The sequence below is a fragment of the Xenia sp. Carnegie-2017 genome, unplaced genomic scaffold, assembly GCF_021976095.1.
Source record: "Xenia sp. Carnegie-2017 unplaced genomic scaffold, XeniaSp_v1 HiC_scaffold_19, whole genome shotgun sequence".
Taxonomy (NCBI): domain Eukaryota; kingdom Metazoa; phylum Cnidaria; class Anthozoa; order Malacalcyonacea; family Xeniidae; genus Xenia; species Xenia sp. Carnegie-2017.
Genome location: NW_025813481.1, coordinates 12,385,139 through 12,404,064, shown reverse-complemented (window position 1 = coordinate 12,404,064; position 18,926 = coordinate 12,385,139). Strand labels below are relative to the sequence as shown.

Here is an 18,926-nt window from a genome sequence, read left to right as displayed (position 1 = left end):
AGTCTCCGATTTCTCTCGATGGAAGTTTGAAGTCAACACGAGCCCGAAATTGGGTCTTTTTTTGTACTTTGCATATGGTTTGAATGTTACTCAAAACAGGTATAATGATTTGTAGCTACTGTCATCTGTACTTAATACAAAATATCTTTTGATTTGACGAATTTGGGGCTTGCATTTAGGTTGTCTATACAACTACGGTGCGAAATAAGATCACGTCTTTGGGGATTGCTATTTGGCTACAGACTTTAATAAACGAGGTCAGAAATAACAGAAGCAGTGTCTTTAAGAGAGTTTTCAAAATCAGTTTTATTGCCATTAACGCTTAGGTGCAACTCCTTCCAAACGTAGTCCAAGATCCTGAATGTTCCGTAGAAGGTTGCGTTTATGAACTATCGTCAGAATATCTACCGCTTTTGAATATATGTATTGCTTCTCCAAAGGTAAACCAACCACTTTTAAATTTTCCCTTGACACTTAATTTGTTAGTCCTCCGTCTTCTTTCAATCAGCCTAACGAAAATTTTTTTGCAATAATAACAGGGAATCAGCATTTACATCCGTGCAGGCAATATATCTAATACAAAAGTTGAAAATTCAACCATATACTGTCCAATTTGAACAATCAAATAAGCAAATATAATGTATAAATCTATATCAATAATTATGCTTCTCTAGCATTACAAGAGACTGGTTCTACCTGTTTGGATGTGTAAAAATCCTGCACGATTTGAGCATGGTATATGTCAACAATGTGTTGCTGCAGTTGTTTATGTTGCTCAAGAAAAATATATCTCGCCAGGTGAGTGAAGCTTTCGTTTCCTCTTACATACCAAAAGCTATTTTCTTTTCATGATTTCATTCCCAACTTGCAATATGATTTTGCATGCAAAACTCATTGAAAATTCAAACAATGCCACACAAACTCGGGTTTTATGAAAGCCAATAAAACCAAGCACAAATAAACTTATCATAGGAAGACATGATGGAAGGCGTTTTTACCGAAATTCAATTTCTTTTCCTAGATTTTGTGCAACTAGATACTTCATTTACCTTGAAGTAGTACTTTATAAGAACTGATTTACTTACTCCGAACTAAGTTGAATATTTAAAAAGTTTCAGTATAAATCACGCTTTCGCCCTTTGAGAATACTTTTTAAGTAACCAACATGGGCGCAAGTCAAAGCGTAATGCTGTTCATCTTACAGCAGAACAAAGTCAACGCGCCATAAATTGATCTATTGGGCTCATCATCTCGACTTACCATAACATTGTTGGATAGCTGTTGCATTTCTATTTTCTTACGTGGGTCAACATAACGTAATTCGATGTAATCTGAAGCTTTCTATTCAAATTTGTCATCGATTTCTTGCTTTAAAAGATCCTCAGTCTTTGATTCGTCAACTTCAAGATACATGTGACGATAATTCATCTCATAAGTAGGACGTGCTGTACTATACTTGCCACAAAGCCAAGGAAAACTGCAAATGTGGAAAAGTGAAGATATTCGATGCCTTTTCCTCGTGGCAAATAAGTCAAAATTGACGTAAAAGCGATAAAAAAGATTTACCTTTTCAAATTTTCATGGACGCTCTGTTTAATTTTGTGATCCTTTGTGAGAAAACGTTTTTTAAATTCGACTGTGTTGGGAGTGGAAGGTTCATCTACAAAATATTACACAAAATGAATGTCACTGGACTTAGAATCTCCTAAAACACAAATATCAAATCTACCAGTTTTTGAAGATGACTTGAAACTACGAGAAGTAATTGAACTCAGAATTTTTTCTGTGCTGCCACTGGAAGGTTCATGTACAGTTTCAGAATATCAGTTTCATCTATTTCAAAAATTGTACCTGAGGTCTGTGAAGCTTTGTATAATGTGCTGAAGGAAGAATATTTAAAGCCACCCACAACAAAGCAACAATGGTTACACATTGCTGATGAATTTAAGTGCAAATGGCACTTTCCCCATGCAGTTGGGGCCATTGATGGGAAACATATCAATTTGTGTGCACCTCCAAACTCAGCCCCTGAGTACTTTAACTGTAAAGAACATTTTAGCATAGTCCTCTTGGCTATTGCAGATGCAAATGCTAAATTCATCTCATTTGATCTTGGAGCCCCTGGCAACCAGTCAGATGGAGGAATTTTTAAAGACAGTCACCTTAAAAACATATGCAAGACATGCCATTTCCCACAAGCTGAAGAACTAAGAGATACATTATTGCCTATATCTTACTTTCTGCTTGGAGATGAGGCATTTGCTTTGAATGAAAATCAAATGAAGCCATATCCCACCAGACTGCAATAGGTGATGAGAAAGTTTTTAACTATAGACTTTCACAAGCACAAAGAATTGTCGAAAATGCATTTGTATTGATGTGTAGTCGATTCAGATGTCTTTAGAGAACATTGGAGTTGGATGTTCCACATGCAATGCAGGTGGTGAGGGGCTGTATGGCACTGCATAACCTTTTGATAAGTCAGAAGGACCAGTTTTACACACATCCAGGATGTATGGACTTTGAAGATGAATTAGGAAATGTTGTGAATGGTTCTTGGAGAGCACAATTAGGCAATGAAAATGAAGTATGTGACATCCAGCCAAATGCCAGTGCCCGCCCATCATCAATTCATGCAAGATAAATCAGAAATGCTCTTAAAGATTATTTTTTTGAAGAAGGGGCAGTTGATTTTCAATGGACAATGACAAACTAAAGAATTATAACAAAGAAATTGATTTACCTCATTTGAATATAAAAAATATATGAAAACTGGTTTTGCTGGTTGATGTTGCCCTTTATATATATATATAAATCCAGTAAACTCAAAAACAAATGTATAAGTTATTTTGATGTAGAAGTTTAATCATTGAAACATGTTCATTTAAAATACCCTAGTTTAATAAGATGGTGGTTGCAACTGATTATTTATTGATTGGTCTGCTTAATAAAATGGTTGGTTTTGAGCCCGTGGGGGCTCTGTGGCCTAAAAAATGGTCAATTGTATGGCAAACTTGACTCGTCTTTGTATATCTTTATCTACCAGACCATGCATTGCATGTGCCACATCTTTACCAAAAATATCCCACTAGTCTTCAGGGTCAGATGTTGCTTATTTTGCCAACTGGTTCAAGGCAGATGTTGCTGACTCAAGAAATGGACTATGTGATTGTATTCTCTTTTTTGAGTTTGAAATAAAACTACATTCTCTTCCTGTATCTTCATTATCAATAATTGAATCATTCAATTGGTTTTCTCTGTCTGGTGGAAAATCTTCATCAATAGCATCTGTAAATACTTGACGATTGTGTGATATAACTACATCCAGGAAACTGCATTGGCAAAAAACTTCCATTTTGATACATAAACTTCACTAGCCCCACTGCTTGTACTTTGGCTTTTTCTTATTTTTCTAACTTCTTCACTATAAAATGTTCTTAAGCTCTGTATCTTTGTTAAAAGTTTAAGCCAGAATTTTTATTGGAATAGACTTATTTGAATCCAAATAATAGCATATAAAGCTACAGATGGATATGTTTTTCTTTACCAATTTTGGCATGCGAACAAGCTGAGTTAGAAGTTTGAACACATTGCCATGTAAGCAGGACAAGATATTTTTTCTTTGCGATTTAATGCAAGCCATAGAGCATAAACAATGTTTATAAATTGCTAAAATGCAATTCTTTCTACTCCATTAGAATCTTATCACTAACCTTTGATGTTTGGCAAATCAACGTTTGGCAGTTCAACTTTGATTGCTTGCAGTATTTCCTGGTAGTGTGCATTCTTCATATTTCTGTTTTTGTAATGCTTACTTTTGGTATTCCAAATACTCTCTCTTTCTCTGACAGTATCGAGCAACAAACTCACCACTTGATCGGGCCAGTTTGTTTCATTCATCGAGTTCTATAAGACCTCAATGATTCTTATAGAACTCATAGGTCTTATAGAACTCAATAATTATATCGCATTCTTATATGAACAACATACAGACCACTGCATAAAAAACATAGTTGGCAAGTTTGCTATAACTATAAGGAAGGTTATTACTTGCTGTTTCCAGTAACTTTATTAACAACATTTCTAACTATACTAGGAGGTCTAATTAACTCTTGACAAAAATCATATATGATGACACAATTTTCCTTAATAATTGTCTTAGTGCTGCAAGTTTCCAATTAAAAACGTTAATGTTCATCCTCCTGGACCTCAGTCCAAAGACGATTCACAAACTTTGCCAAACTTATCTTCAGTTGATGATCATAAAGATTTTTTCTCCGTCATAGGTAATAAGATAAAAATAACAAGTCGATAAAATGTAAAAGAGAGTCATAAGTGAAATATGATAGCAGATAAAATACAATGCACTAGATACAAACAGAGATGTTCTGCTTCTACTCGATTTTAATTTTTTTATCATTGTCATTTACTCTCATCAATTTCAAAATAATGTCTTGAAGTGATACATATTTACCGTTAACAATTACATTAAGGGTATCAATTAAGTCTTCGTCATTCCATCGACTAAAAAACAAATGAAACTCTCGAGCAAAATATCGTTACAAATGAGTTGATGTGCTTAATAATACCTGAGCTAAAACACGAGGTTATTGGTCCACAAACCTCAGTAATACAATAATCATGTATATAATTATTGTCTGACAAATGGTAAGCCAGAACCCTAGAATCAAAGTGCTTCTGTAATGGTGCATCTTGTGAGAGTTGAAACTAAGTTGAAGGTAAATTTTTTAGGCAGCAACTGGGATTACAAGATTTATAGCTTTTAGCAAAAGTTATTAAAAAAAGGTACATACTCCCATCAACTTGAACAAATAGTTTTGTGACTTCGACAAAAATTTGTAAATTTATGTATCAACAAAAGTTAGTTGCCAGTTCGAAATTTGTCGTTTTAGCATTCTATTGTACGAGTCAGTACGACTACGTCACAACATTGAGTTTCAGACGCAAACTAAATGGATTTGTACGCCTGAGAAATCACTTGTACCAACTTGTACCAGTTAAAGTTTGGGCAGTAGCTGATGTGTGTATGTAGTGTTCGTAGATCGTGTGAATGTAAAAGAAGAGCCAGTGATTTGGAAATAAATTGTAGCTTTAATACATATAACATCTTTTATAAGAATGTAATTGATCATAAGTATTTCCAAAGAATCAGTTATGTCCTGCTAATCTAATTACAAGTAAAAAGTTTCAAATCTTAAAACAATCCAAAAGTGAGGTGTTGTGATTTACTGCCCAACACTGGATTCAACATTGTGGTGGAATCGTGAATTTTAAATGAATCATAGTTTACATTAATTTTGTCATAAGTGCTAATTAAAATTGATTACATTCAATAAAGTTAGCTCATTGAACTCCAAAATAACAGCATGAGGGTGTTTTTTTGAAAATTCCAGGAAGATACTATTTCCTCAATTTTAGAAAACGAAGGGCCGACTTGACGATACCCGTCGAATCTAAAACATTAAATGTAATGTAAGCCTTAACGTTTAGGAATATATTAAACAACAATAACATCAACATAGCATCTTACCATTTCTTCCAAAATATTCCTCATTCTCAAGGTTCAGTTTCTCCAAAGCTTTGTCCAATTTAAAGCAAATAAAAGTCCCCGCAGGTTTGGCGAAACAGATCTCACGATCACTATCATTACTCTCACTACCATTTTTATTGCCATCTCCTTCGACTTCAGCAACAGCGTATGCAAACGGTTTCCAATTATTGTTTTCATTCAAAAAGTAAACAAGAGCACCAGAGTCACCATCCTCAATAAATGACACATCACTTTGAACCTTGACTGCATTTCTAATTATAGGTTTTTTACGATATTGAGACCAATAACAATAATTGTACGCTGTGATCTTACTATGCTTGGATTTGTTGTTTGCAGTAATGCGTGCGTCGACGTGTTCATTTTCCTGAACAACTCGTCGAAAAAGCTCGTCATTTGCATTTTCTAAACTTAATTGAAAACTTTTCATGTATTTTTTAAGGTACCTGTTGAAATCTGTTTTACCAACAGAAATGCACATGATGTCTGTTTCTTCATCGAGCCGCGAAACCGCGTTGCGGCCATCGCCAAGTTGCACCTCACTGTCATTGTGAGAAGGTTTGTAAAAGTAATCCATGTTATGTTTCATGGAATTAGAATTCACAGCATCGCGCATTTCCAACCAGTCTTCGAGATTGAACACGCCTCGGTAGTCAACAAAGTCACTATCAACACCATTATGTGCGCAAGTTAAAGCAAAATACCGTTCTTCCTTTCGACAAAATATTGTCAATGTACCACGAGATCCAACGTCATTTTTATCCTTTCTTGAAGCGCGAAAGTCAGACAGCAATCGAAAATTTGCTTTTTTAGGAGCTTTACGTGGCAAATCAATGTTTTTTGAAGCTTCCCATCCAAATTTTCCATCAATCTCTTGCTTTATAATTTCATTCGATTTTTTTTGACTATCATCAACCATGACATATAAGTGAGGAAATGGCATCTTCTCGTTTGGGCCAGCTGTTCCATACTCTCCACAAAGCCACGTGAAGCTTAAATCAAATATTTAAGCTCATATCAAGATAAAAACTCGTTTTTGTAATACTGAAAATTCAAGTTGAATTTCTCCAAGAACTACATTTAGAGTATTTCACCTTTCAAGTACATCACACACGTCAGCTTTAATGTTACTGCGTTCGTCAAGAAAATTACTTTTGAAGATTTTAATGTGTTCATCCAAAATAACATCTGCATCTAAACACATGATAAAGAAAATAAAAGTGTATATCACATGTTACACTACCCAGCTTTTGTAAAATATGAATAAAAGTCGGTCCAGAAACGGATAAAATACGAAAAATGTCGGTCTGACTAAAATTTTGGGATATTTGATCCAATAAACCTTTCAGCGAGCCATAATTTATTTAGAATTTGCATTTACGTAACCATTTATTGTATGTTATTCGGTCTTGCAAATATTAGATGCATGGTTATGCTAATACCGTGTGTTTGCAAAGAGGAAGTTGAACCAGTGAGTTGAACTACTTTACTTTGTGGTTTCTAATCTTTTGGGTGGAAAAATAACAACGTGGGTTTTATTGCAAGTTTTTTCGTAAAACTAATAAATTTACTTTTTCATAACACATCATAAATATCTCTTGAAACAGTTATCTGTCACAAAAAAAGTTATAGAAAACGGATAACTTTGATCCAACATCAGGGCATCTGGCTACCACATAAACGGTAAATGAAACTATTTATTCGTTAACATAATTATTAGCTATCAATAATCAAATAATATGTTTTAAAAGGATGTTTTCAACAATATTCTATTTAAGTTCATTTGTGTACGTGTAACGTATACATGTAACTGACACGTTGATCATGATGGTTTTCACATTTCACTTTTAGCATCATAGCCAGTTTTCACTTTCTATACATACTGATCAAATTTCTATGTTTACAAAGTTTAAAATTTTCACATGATTTTGATCCACAACATTTGCATTATTTTTGAATTAAAAGATTTCAGTTGGCTACATATAACGATACCTTTGTAAAACATGCACCACCTATTTGATTCAGCTACGTAGATGACACAATCACAGCACTACATGCAGACGAGATTGATGACTTTCACACTCACATCAACAAACAGAGCAGCCACGTACAAAGATGACGAAAAAAACGGAACTCATCCCTTTCTCGACTGTTTGGTAAAACAGGACAATCAAAAACTACGAAGAACAGTTTATCGCCAACCAACACACACTGACCGACTACTAGACCAATCAACTTACAACCCTACATCACACAAAGCCACCACAATCAGAACATTAACAAGACGTGCACAAATCATATGTGATTCACCGAACGCTCTACACAATGAAAACGACTATCTCAAACGTGTTTTTGACAAAAACAACTATAACTCTGACTTTATCAAACGCAACACTAACAAACCCAACGAACACAACGAAACCAACAACTCAACAACAACAGCAACGATACCTTACAAACGATACCAAACCCCCCTGAACAGGATACAGCAACCACCGGCACCTTACAAACGACTTATTCACAATACAAACAAACGATCAACTAAAAACATTACACTTCACACTAATCAACAATGACAATACACAATTGACACCCACACATTTTCTGTACACACAATAAAATGACGTAAGAACCAGATAACACATACGGCTAACCCGACGTTAACTTCCCATTTGACTGTGAAGATGACTACAACTAAGGTTGTCGAAACGTCAGTCAACAACAACAAAAACAGTCCTTCTCAGGACTTTACTAACCTGGACGATCTACATTTACAAACATGTAATCGACATGATGATAACATGTCGATCATAACATATTGCACATGATAATGGACATGATGATAGAATGATAATAACCTATAAGCCAACTTTCAGATATTCCAAAATGTTTGTAAGAATTTTCTAAGTTAGCATTCACGCATTATTATAAATGTCTCAATAATACAATTTTTAAAACAATCCGGAGAAACTTTCATTTTTTTGTATTATAAATGTGTACATAAAGTTCTATGAAAATAAGCACATAAAGTGAATTAAAATTATTTTAACTTTTAAATCCCAGAAGCGTGATTAGTTGCACAGCCATTGAAATTTTAATGTATAATCTCGTGCAAACAAATTATGGTATTTGCAATTTTTTGATACATGATGTACAGTGTGTCTCAAAAAACTGCACATCTTTGAAATTAGCCGTTCACAGGATGATGAAAATATTAACGTGTACATGTTTACCTTTTTCCTCGTAATCTTTTGACGGAGAGAAGAATCGCCTTTTGGGTGTTTTTTTTGTCGTCTTTCCTATAGATAAATCAGATAAAACATAGAAGTAATAACAAAATTTCGAGATCGTCGCGTCATCTATCCATTTAAGAACGACGAAGCGTCCACCTTCCACTTCATTCTAAGGTGCAAAAGTACAAGGTAAACACGTGGTATCTACCTTCTTTTGACGGTCTACCAAAACTTTCTCTTGTTATTTTTGAAAGTCCTTTTGACGTCTCGTCTGCATAATGAAAAAATAAAAATATAAAAACAATAGTATGACATTTACACATGACACGCTACCTAAACGATTCGTTGCACTTTATTTTCAAATTAAAAAAACTTAGTTAGCGACGAACAACTTTAAATTTCAAAAACAAATTATTGGGCTCTTTAGGAGAAGAAACACAAGCAAAATGATAATGAATAATGATGATCCTTCCGCAGGTTTACTTAAAAAAAACTTGTTACGACTTTCACTTCCTTTAAATCATCAAGTCTTATTGTCCATATTTTTAAAATTAGTTCACAACCTCCACCCCAATCCTGTATTAAAAAATACACTTTTGAGATATGTGGAAGTCTAACATTCAGGAGTCTACACACAACTGAAGCTCGGAAAAAGATGCAGTTGACAACGTATGAAGATTTTTCCTGAAGTACAAATCTCCTCACACAGACTTGTAATGCACAGCATGGTTATATACTTCTTTTACAATGATAATATTTCTAAAACTAACATTCTAATGTATTATATAAGAACTTAAGTTTCAACATAACATTTTCACTCTTCCTTACCTCTCCTGTCACTTTCTTGACAATTGTTAATAGTATCCCTTCTTGGACGTTGTGGTTCTGAAAAGCCAGTAAACATGAGTTCACAGAATGATGAAAATATTCGCATGTACATTTTTACCTTTTTTCTCGTAATGCAATCTGGGTAATGTTTTCGTCGTCCTCTTTCCTAAAGATAAATCTGTGAGTGACGCAGGTATTCTAGTTTAAAAATGATATTCCTCGTACTCTTTTGAAATCTTGTCCCAAAGATATCTTTAACAATTCTTTTTTGAAAAATCTGCTATATCTCATGTAGATAACATGCGTAAAACGACATTTTTACAGTTGACTACTCTACTGACCTTGACCTTTGTTTATAGTAGAAACATCAATACAATTTTCATAAAGATATATAAAATCAAATGGTAGCATCATGTAACCTTTAAGTTTATTCTTTTGATGCAAAAGTTCAATTTTCTCAGTTTTTTGAGGAGCAAAAATATACAGTTAGAAAAAATTATATCAATATAAACCAACATCCCTCAACTATACTCAGCTTCGCCTCGGAAGATAACATTGACCTCGGTCTGAATAATTCTTGATATCATGATCGACCTCATCCAAAAATTGTTTATTACAAGCTAAATGCCTTGATAGGAAGTGCTTTTTGCGCATTTATGAATATTAATATTTGTATGCTTTTTGTTTTGCAACGTTTTCATGCTTTATGCATCACTTTCAAGCAACGTATAAGTACTTAACCATATTAAAAACAAATAACGTAAAACCGTGTTTTAAGGTCATGATTGCAATAATTTTGTTAAATTGATGAAAATTAAATAAAACAATAAATAAACTAGACCTAGTTACAGAAACAAAAAACATTTTGCAGACATCCAACATAAACGTACACATCTACACTCAAATCTACTTCAATGAAAATCAATATGACTATTGTTTAAACGATTCTTAATGACAGTGAATTTAAAAATATGATGCAAGACTGGCTATACAGATCATGAATACAATGACATTTGCTTTGTGCGATGTACATTTAAAGATTCGACTGATTCAACATAGGTACGTCAAATGCAGTCTAGGAGAACTGTCGGCAATGTATAGTCCTATCAAAATGTTATTAAGAAAATAGTATCCACTGACGAGCAGTGGATTACATGCGCAACAGGAAACCGACTACACAGTATTTCTATATATGTATGCATCGTTTTTTTTTAATTGACACCGGTACTCGAAGCGCTCATCAACATAAGTCAACACCTTATTGGTAAAAAAGGGGTTTTATGCAGTGAAAAAAATTCAATAAACAAAGGATGATCATTACATGAATTTTCTTTTGAATTTTTCTTTCTTGAAGGGAGCATTTTATCTTTCTCCTCAGATAACAATTTATTATTTATGCATTATTTATAAGCATTGATAATAAGTATATAGCATGAGTATACCAACCTTCATCTAGCTCGGAGCAACCTGCAACAATGAAAAAAAAGTTCACACTCACACTTATAATATACTTGGAATTTATAATTCATTGGATATAGACTGCCTTAAAAAACCATAAATATTCATGTACTAAAAACATAAGCACCAAGAAGGATAGAATACCAAGAAGAATAGAATCATATGAATATTTCATATAAACTTTCGCCTTGTTGAGGGAAGAAAATTTATCTTAATATATTCTTTTTGTTATTGAAATATCTTTACAAATATTCGTCCTTACTTTATTCGATGAACATAGCTACTAACCTCTATTGATTTCTCCTGCAATATAAAGAATAAAAATTGTTTTTTCATTTACATATGATAAGTCAATACAGAGACAAAAACTCGTAAAATACTAATTTTGATTAAACCGTTAGAGAACATAAGCAATAAAATATAATATGATTAAAAACATATAAAAGTAACAAAACATAAGTTTTTTGTTTGAACAAGACAGTTTCAATGAGTCATGTATAGATCTACATAACTTGTATTACGTTAGATCGTCTGTGATCTTCGTTTTTAAAAAAAATTCCACCATTTTTGAAATAGGTGTTAAAGTTTGCAAGGGGGGTCAAATTTCCAAAGTGGGACCATATTTACTAGGAAGTATTGCCCCTGTGGAGAAATAATTTCTTAGGAAATGTTCATTATTCATTGCCATGTACATTGCTGATATTGGAACATTCAAAACTTTATCAACAAGATAAACACTTTTTGGAATGTGAGGGTTATACTTTGTCTAACTGTAAAAATCCTTACAGTTAATCATAAGCTTTGTACTAACGTTAACGGCCTGGGGGGCTGGGATAGCTAAAGCCCCCCCCCCCTTTTTGCAAAAAATATATTTAAGCTGAGCTGAAGTCGTTGTTTAGACGTGTTTTCTAAGACGCCATAGTGGAAGTGAAGACTAAGCCTCGCACTTCATAATGTTGCTTCGCCGTCCCTCCAAACACTTACTCCTTGTTTATCTCCATATCAATATTAGCATATGTTAAAAATATATTTGCGTTTTAACCATTTCATACTGGCAAAGGCATGCTGGAGATAAAATTTTTAAAATGGTTAGCTTGTTCATGAAAATCTTTGATGCACAGATTAACAAACATATCGCGACAAATCAAACACAGAAAATTTACACTTCGACTGCATAACCGGAATAACTGACTGACTAGGCTGCATTTTTTACACTTAGAAATTATAGAGATTAAGTAGCTACATCATTGACGAAAATGAAATATCTTAATGATTAACTTACTAGCAAATTGTTCTTCTAGATCTGGAGTGGGTTTCCTTTCGATATACCTCATTATTCTGTGCACCAGAAGAGGAAGCTCCGGAAAAACTTGCAGGAAATACTTTTTATAGTTGCCCACACTTGGCGGCAGTTGTGGATGAGGTTCATCTTGCCAATGCTCGCGAACGTTTAACAAAAGTTTTAAGCAGCCTAACCATGTAGGGTGAAAGTCATTGAAATTGTTAAAAATTTCTCCGTCGATACGGTCCATCCAATTTTCTGGATCATTTAGCTGCATATGGACATCTGAGTTGAGAGGATCACTTATCTCTATCTCCAGTTGATTCACCACATCACACAACATATCAAAGTTCGCTTCAGCAGATTGCAGATATGGATGTTTTAACGCTTTTTTGGCAGATGGCCTGTCTTCGGGTTGTCGTTGCAGCATCAATGAAAGAAGATCTCTAAGCTGATCATCCTTGATTTCTTCCAAACCAACAAGGTTTCCATCTAACAAGTTTTTCAGTCTATACTCTCGAGGTCCAAAAGGATGTTTCCCTTTTGTTGCAACATAATAAGCCACCATTCCTGCATTCTAAAATATATAAAAACATAACAGTGTCAACAAAAGAACTCTAAAAAATTTGGAAGTAAGTTGCAAATGGTTATATTTTTACACCCACCATTACATCAGACTCTGGTTTGTATCGTGCTTTATCAAATGACTCCTCATTAACAACGTACGATTCAGGAACAATCCAATCGTGAGTTCCCTTAGTAGCATCGCTTACATGTGTTTTAAGGCCGTTTTTCAATATTTGACTAATACCAAAGTCAGCTATCAGATATTGTCCTTGTGCATCTCGAAGAACATTTGATGGTTTTAAATCACAATGAATAATAGGATTTGGTTCGCTATGAAGATCAGCTAATCCTTTTAAAATTTGCTTGAGAATTTCGGGAAGAGATTTTTGAAGACCCTCCAAAGTAGAAGATTTTACGAATCTCTCCAGCGATTCTTCACATAGGTCAAGTATCAAATAGACATATTCAGTTCCGGGCTCTTCTCCTAAGTGGTAATAATTCACAACATAACTCGACTTCTTAGCTTTGATTTCATTCAAAATTCTCATTTCGTTCTCTGCTTCATTGGTACAGTTATCTCGACGTACTCGTTTTACTGCTTTTCCATAACCATCCTTTTTCAGTCCAAGATAAACACGAGTTTCATTATTTCCTTTGCCAATGCAAAACTCGTCCGAGAAAATTACACGTACGTCGTTCACACATTCAACCTTCATACCTGGGTCGCGTCCATACTTAATTAATTTTAAGAACATCTCTTTGTGCTTTATTGATTGATCAAAATACTTCCATTCTTTCAATTGCAATTCTAAAAATTATGTAAAAGTATTACATTTAGGGATAAGGGATGAAAATAATCCAACATGTGGAAGTGAGCTGAAAGTAATTCATCGCACACAAGATTCGAATACGTGCGAATAACATAATAGTATAGGTTCGTTTTTTTGGTATTTTATTCAATACATTAAATGGTAATGTATTCATTTTTTTCAAAAAGGCTAATCTTAATTTCGGGCAGTAAAATGTTACTCAAGAGACAGATCGGGAATTCCTTTGAGTTTGATCGAATATTACTTTCATTCAATGGTATTGTCCACATTCAATCATAATGCCAATCTCTGTGATATTATATAGTACATTGGTTAATTATTTGAGATGAAAATAAGAAGCAACTTTATTGTAGGTAAACGCAAGGATATTTGTAATAAAAGTCCTGTAAACCAAGAAATCTAAAATTTTTTTCGACGGTTCGACAGGTGTACATGCGTTTGCATTTCTCTATCCCAAATTGGTTGAAAATCTTCTTAAAGTAATCGTAGATCAACATTCCCAGTAGAAAATGAGCATTGCCATTGTCGATCTTCTTGAACTATATACTTAACACCAGAATGTAAACTTTAAGTGAAATTTATTGCGTTTCTGTCTGTTTATATAGCCAACAAGACAGCGTCATCACTGATCGACTCAATGCTGTTATTGTCCTAGTCAAACGCTCTGCAATACCAATATGCTCTGGAAAATAAGAGCTCGTAGGTTATTGCACAAAACCTTTGCAGCACAAATCTAAAGAAACGCCTCTACCCAATATTCATCACAAGTATCACTTCTTAAAGCATTCATTTTATGATCTTCTGTTTGAATAAAAGTATAGCACACGAATTCCTTAAACTTGGTCAACTGATGCCAAAATGTATTTGGAGATAGCAGTTAAAGTAGAATAATTCATACCAACAGTTGATAATCGAAGATACAAATCTGCATCGGTCAACAGATATGGTCGCCTCGGTTTCTTTTGTTACGACAGAAATATTTACTAACGTGTTACCGCAAATATAGGAATGAGGATATTTAGTCGTAAACGTCCATCCTCAATATTCTTTGACGTTACTAAATCACGCTTTGGTCAGCAGAACATTTAATTTCTCTCATCACCGAAAGCGTGCGCTTACTTATGAAACAATACCACAAAGTATCACTTGCTCTGTAAAAACTTGCTTTGCGCAATTTTCGTGATGAAATTCTCTTTCACTTTATTTGGCTTTCGGACTTCTTTGACTGCACCATATTTCATCTCATTAAGCATATATTCCTCTTTAATCATTTTTCACTAATTTGTTGATAAACTAACCCGTTTGGTGTCTTTTGTCGGAATTGCCAAAATTCATTATTTTCAATAGTGTATAACATGGTGTATAATATTTCTTACGCTTCTACGGTTTTCAACATCATAAATATTCTAAATTAGGCACATTTAGTTAGTCCAGAAGAGCTAAAAGTAAAAACTAATTTTGTCTAGATACTACAGGCCTCTCGAAAGCCCGATCTCAAGTGAAATTCCCCTTAAAAGTTTAACTTTATCACGAAAATGGTGCAATTTTTTCCAAAACTAAAATCACAGGCAATTTAAGATGTTACAAATTATGTGGATGTATACATTTAATAACAAACAAATCAGAAAAACTATCACACTTCAACAATGTCGGTTATCATGCGTTGGTGAACATGTTAATATTCAAGCGTCGAGTAAAAAGTGAGTATAACTAAAGTAATGACTCATGAAAATCATTCCACATACTAAAAAGCATAAAGGCTTAAATAACTCAATCACTTCTTAACACAATCTGCAAACGCACAAAGAGTGGTAATTTACGTTATTTAAAGCTCGGAAATAGTTAAGTGTTTACTAAAATCAAATTTTTAGGAGTTTAAAAGTTATTTTATGAAACTTTTTGCAACATTGACAGATTTTTTGTGTTATCTGCATCTGTCCACACTAATGTGTTTTTGAAATTAAAAGTTATTACCGAATTAAAAATGTGTTAAATAATTAACTGCGCATGCTTATACATAAAGCGCACACAGTTTTCGCGACATCTTGCGCCATTAAAGATATCTTCCATGGCGAGTAATTCATAATTTCAGATACAAAGTTATCCTACCACGCGCTTGTTCTTCCTGAAAAAACCCAAAATCTTCCTGGCCTTCTTTCATAAGGCTTATTTATCCGATAGTGGTTGTGTTAGCCACTGGAAAAAACCAATGTCGCGTTCAAAATCTTTCGAGAGATCAATTGTTGGAGCCCAGTTTTTGAGAGGTAGTTCAAATTTAGAGTCATTCACAACTTCTTCTTTGTCAAAGTAGAAATATGTTTTCTATCTCATTGTTTTAATCAAGCTTTCCTTTTTGTTATCGGCCGTCTTAAATATATTGGTTACGACAGTGTAAACCGATGTTCTTTGACGAATAGTTGAATTGGATTTTATACTTTTTTAGATCAAACTTGAACTTCAAATATCAGAATGCAAAACTGTTGAACAGCTGAAAAATGCACGCAACAGCAATTTGTATCATTGTCTCAGCAGAAACTAAAATGCTCAATGAAAAATTTTGAAAACGACGTAGTAAATCCTTCCAGAGCTAACTGAAACTCAATTGGAAAAATATTTACATCGACAACCTTATCAACCTTATGAATGAAGAATACCTATGAAAAATTAAAACACATCACAACAAAAAGTGACGATGAATCAAAGGAGTGGATTAGAATTAAAGGAAATTAGCTTAAGACCGATCCTTTGATAATAACACAGCATGAATTTGTTCGTGATTCATTTACCTATTCAAGATAATAAAGTCTTTACAAGAGTTTTCACTTGACCGACTTTTTCTGTTAACCTTATGATTCTGTGCACCAAAACACAGAATATGGAATATATAGAAAGGTCACTCGTGTCGGAGCCTTTTCTGTTTTTGTCCTCGCGCATGTTGTGCAGCGCATTTCGGCAGCCACTATTCCAGCAAGATATTTATGGCTTTTCATTTCTTCCCAACCATTAAAATGACACGACGTTCTTTCTTATATTGAAACATTTTCGATTTCATTGTGAAGAGATGACGTCATGAAATTGCAGTGGTTGTGAACAAGTTAAAAGCCCTAAATGTCTTGCTGGAGTGATGGCGGCCGTGAGGACGCAGTGCACACTTGAGTAGCCCTTCTGTATAACTTTTATTTTGTGACCAAAAGGAGAAGCTCTGGGAAAACTCTCAAGAAATACTCTTTATAGTTGTCAATTATTTCTTGAGAGTTTTGTAATCAGGTCAGGATAAATTTTGTTGTTATATAGTTGCAAATTAAATCTGTCATTGAAAATAATAGAATTTTTTCAGTGGTTATAACTTACTTTTGAAATGATCTTTAAGATCAGATCTTATTTTCCAATCATTAAGCCTTGTGATTCTATGCACCAGCAGAGGAAGCTCTGGGAAAACTCGTAAGAAATACACTTTATAGTTGCCTTCCTTGATATGTATGAGTGGTTTCTCATGCCAATTCTGGTGAACGTTTTGCAAAAATTTTAAGCAACCCAACCATGTGGAGTCGTATTGACTTCTATTGAAATTACTAAAGACTTCAGGTTCAATACGGTCCATCCAATTATTTAGACCATTTAACTGCTCATGCACATCTGAGTTAAGAGGATGACCTAAATACGGTTTCTCTATCCCTGGTTGGTTTGCCACACCACACAGCATATCATAGTTGTCCTCATGGCATTGTAGATAAGGGTGTTTTAACGCCTCGTTGGCTAATGGTCTTAGTTCAGGTACACGTTGTAGCATCCATGAAAGTAGATCTTTAAGTTGAACATCGTCGATTTCCTTTAAGCCAACAGGGTTTCCATCAAACATGTTTTTCAGTCTATACGGTGGAGGTCCAAAAGGATGTTTCCCTTTTGTTGCAACATAGTAAGCCACCATTCCTGCATTCTAAAATTAATGAAAATAAAACAGCTTATAAGAAATGTCGAAAATCAAACTCATTTTAATTTGCAAAAGTTACCCTTTTGCACCTACCATTACATCTGACTGTCTTTTGAAACGAGCTTTGTCTATCGACTGAACCTTCGCACAATATGTTTCAGGAGCAATCCAATACTCAGTGCCACATTTTGCAATGCTTGAATATGTCGTACGGCTATCCTTCAATATTCGACTAATAGCAAAGTCGGCTATTAAAAATTTACCATGTGCGTCTCTTAGAACATTTGAAGGTTTTAAATCTCGATGAAGAATAGGACGTGGCTTGCTGTGAAGATCAGCTAATCCTTTTAAAATTTGTCTGAGAATCTCAGGAAGAGATTTTTGAAGATCATACAAACTAGAAGATTGCACAAAACTCTCTAGAGATTCTTCACAAAGGTCAAGTATCAAATAGACATATTCAGTTCCGGTATCCTCTTCTAAGTGGTAATAATTTACAACATAACTCAACTCCTTAGGGTTGATTTCATTTAAAATTTTCTTTTCTTGCTGTGCAAGATTGATGAAGTTATCTTTAAGCACTCGTTTTACTGCTTTACCGTAACCATCTTTTCCCAGTCCGAGATAAACACGGGTTTCATTCCTTCCTTTACCGATGCAAAACTCGTCTGAGAAAATTACACCTACATCGTTCACTTGTTCAATGACGACGTTGGGATCGCGTCCATACTTGATCAATTTTAAAAGCAATTTTCTATGTTGTCTTGATTCATCAATATATTTCCACTCTGGCCACACCAAGTCTTAAAATCACGTAAAATTTTCACATTTAGGCATGAATGATAAGAATAGTCAAACAATTAGCTAAAAGTATTCTAAAGTCTTGCAAATACGATTCTACATTAGAACAGTAGTAATATGAATAAGCGACAATAACAAACAATACGTAGCTACAAAGCAACTTACAATATAGGCTTATTGATACAATCAGTTTCATTTCGACTCTCGACTTTTCATTTAAAATCTGGACTTTTTTTACTCTCGACTTTTACTATCGACTGTCACTCTGAGATAGTAGTTGGAATCTACTAACTTTTTTCAAAACTGTTACAAATGAAATTTGACTACAGACTACAGACCATGCACCATATGAAAAAAACATCACGATATAATCTTTAAGAGTATTTGGGCTCTGGATCTTCAAAATTATAAAATGCTGAAAATGCAA

At 34.1% G+C, this 18,926-nt stretch overlaps 3 protein-coding genes across 4 annotated transcripts in view; all 3 read right to left on the bottom strand.

Moving 5' to 3' along the window:
* Positions 1-18,926, bottom strand: part of LOC124438153 — a 281,486-nt gene that overhangs the window by 201,680 nt on the left and 60,880 nt on the right. The gene's annotated exons all lie outside the window — the stretch shown is intronic.
* Positions 218-3,962, bottom strand: LOC124438183. The gene is made up of 4 exons (XM_046988202.1): positions 3,714-3,962; positions 1,567-1,660; positions 1,261-1,477; positions 218-509 (listed from the first exon to the last, which is right to left on the bottom strand). The coding sequence occupies exons 1-3, from the start codon at positions 3,898-3,900 to the stop codon at positions 1,342-1,344; spliced, it is 417 nt and encodes a 138-aa protein (XP_046844158.1). The 5' UTR covers positions 3,901-3,962; the 3' UTR covers positions 218-509; positions 1,261-1,341.
* LOC124438157 lies at positions 5,093-17,655 on the bottom strand. Of its 2 annotated transcripts, XM_046988155.1 has the most exons (13): positions 17,119-17,655; positions 13,036-13,745; positions 12,371-12,947; positions 11,377-11,391; positions 11,077-11,097; positions 9,749-9,796; positions 9,631-9,687; positions 9,011-9,073; positions 8,803-8,868; positions 6,664-6,763; positions 6,016-6,561; positions 5,552-5,823; positions 5,093-5,474 (listed from the first exon to the last, which is right to left on the bottom strand). In XM_046988155.1, the coding sequence occupies exons 1-13, from the start codon at positions 17,624-17,626 to the stop codon at positions 5,422-5,424; spliced, it is 3,036 nt and encodes a 1,011-aa protein (XP_046844111.1). In that variant the 5' UTR covers positions 17,627-17,655; the 3' UTR covers positions 5,093-5,421. The 2 variants fall into 2 exon arrangements, with proteins under 2 accessions (XP_046844111.1, XP_046844110.1); XM_046988154.1 differs by having other exon boundaries at positions 5,552-6,561.

Coding starts and splice junctions, on each gene's coding strand:
- LOC124438183 (XM_046988202.1), bottom strand. CDS start 3,900: ATGAATGAAACAAACTGGCCCGATCAAGTGGTGAGTTTGTTGCTCGAT. Junction 1,661..3,713: donor TGATTTGCCAAACATCAAAG/GTTAGTGATAAG, acceptor AATATTTTGTAG/ATGAACCTTCCACTCCCAAC. Junction 1,478..1,566: donor GTCCATGAAAATTTGAAAAG/GTAAATCTTTTT, acceptor CCACATTTGCAG/TTTTCCTTGGCTTTGTGGCA.
- LOC124438157 (XM_046988154.1), bottom strand. CDS start 17,626: ATGTTTGATGGAAACCCTGTTGGCTTAAAGGAAATCGACGATGTTCAA. Junction 9,797..11,076: donor TTGCTCCGAGCTAGATGAAG/GTTGGTATACTC, acceptor ATTTATCTTTAG/GAAAGAGGACGACGAAAACA. Junction 9,074..9,630: donor TCAAGAAAGTGACAGGAGAG/GTAAGGAAGAGT, acceptor TTCATTATGCAG/ACGAGACGTCAAAAGGACTT.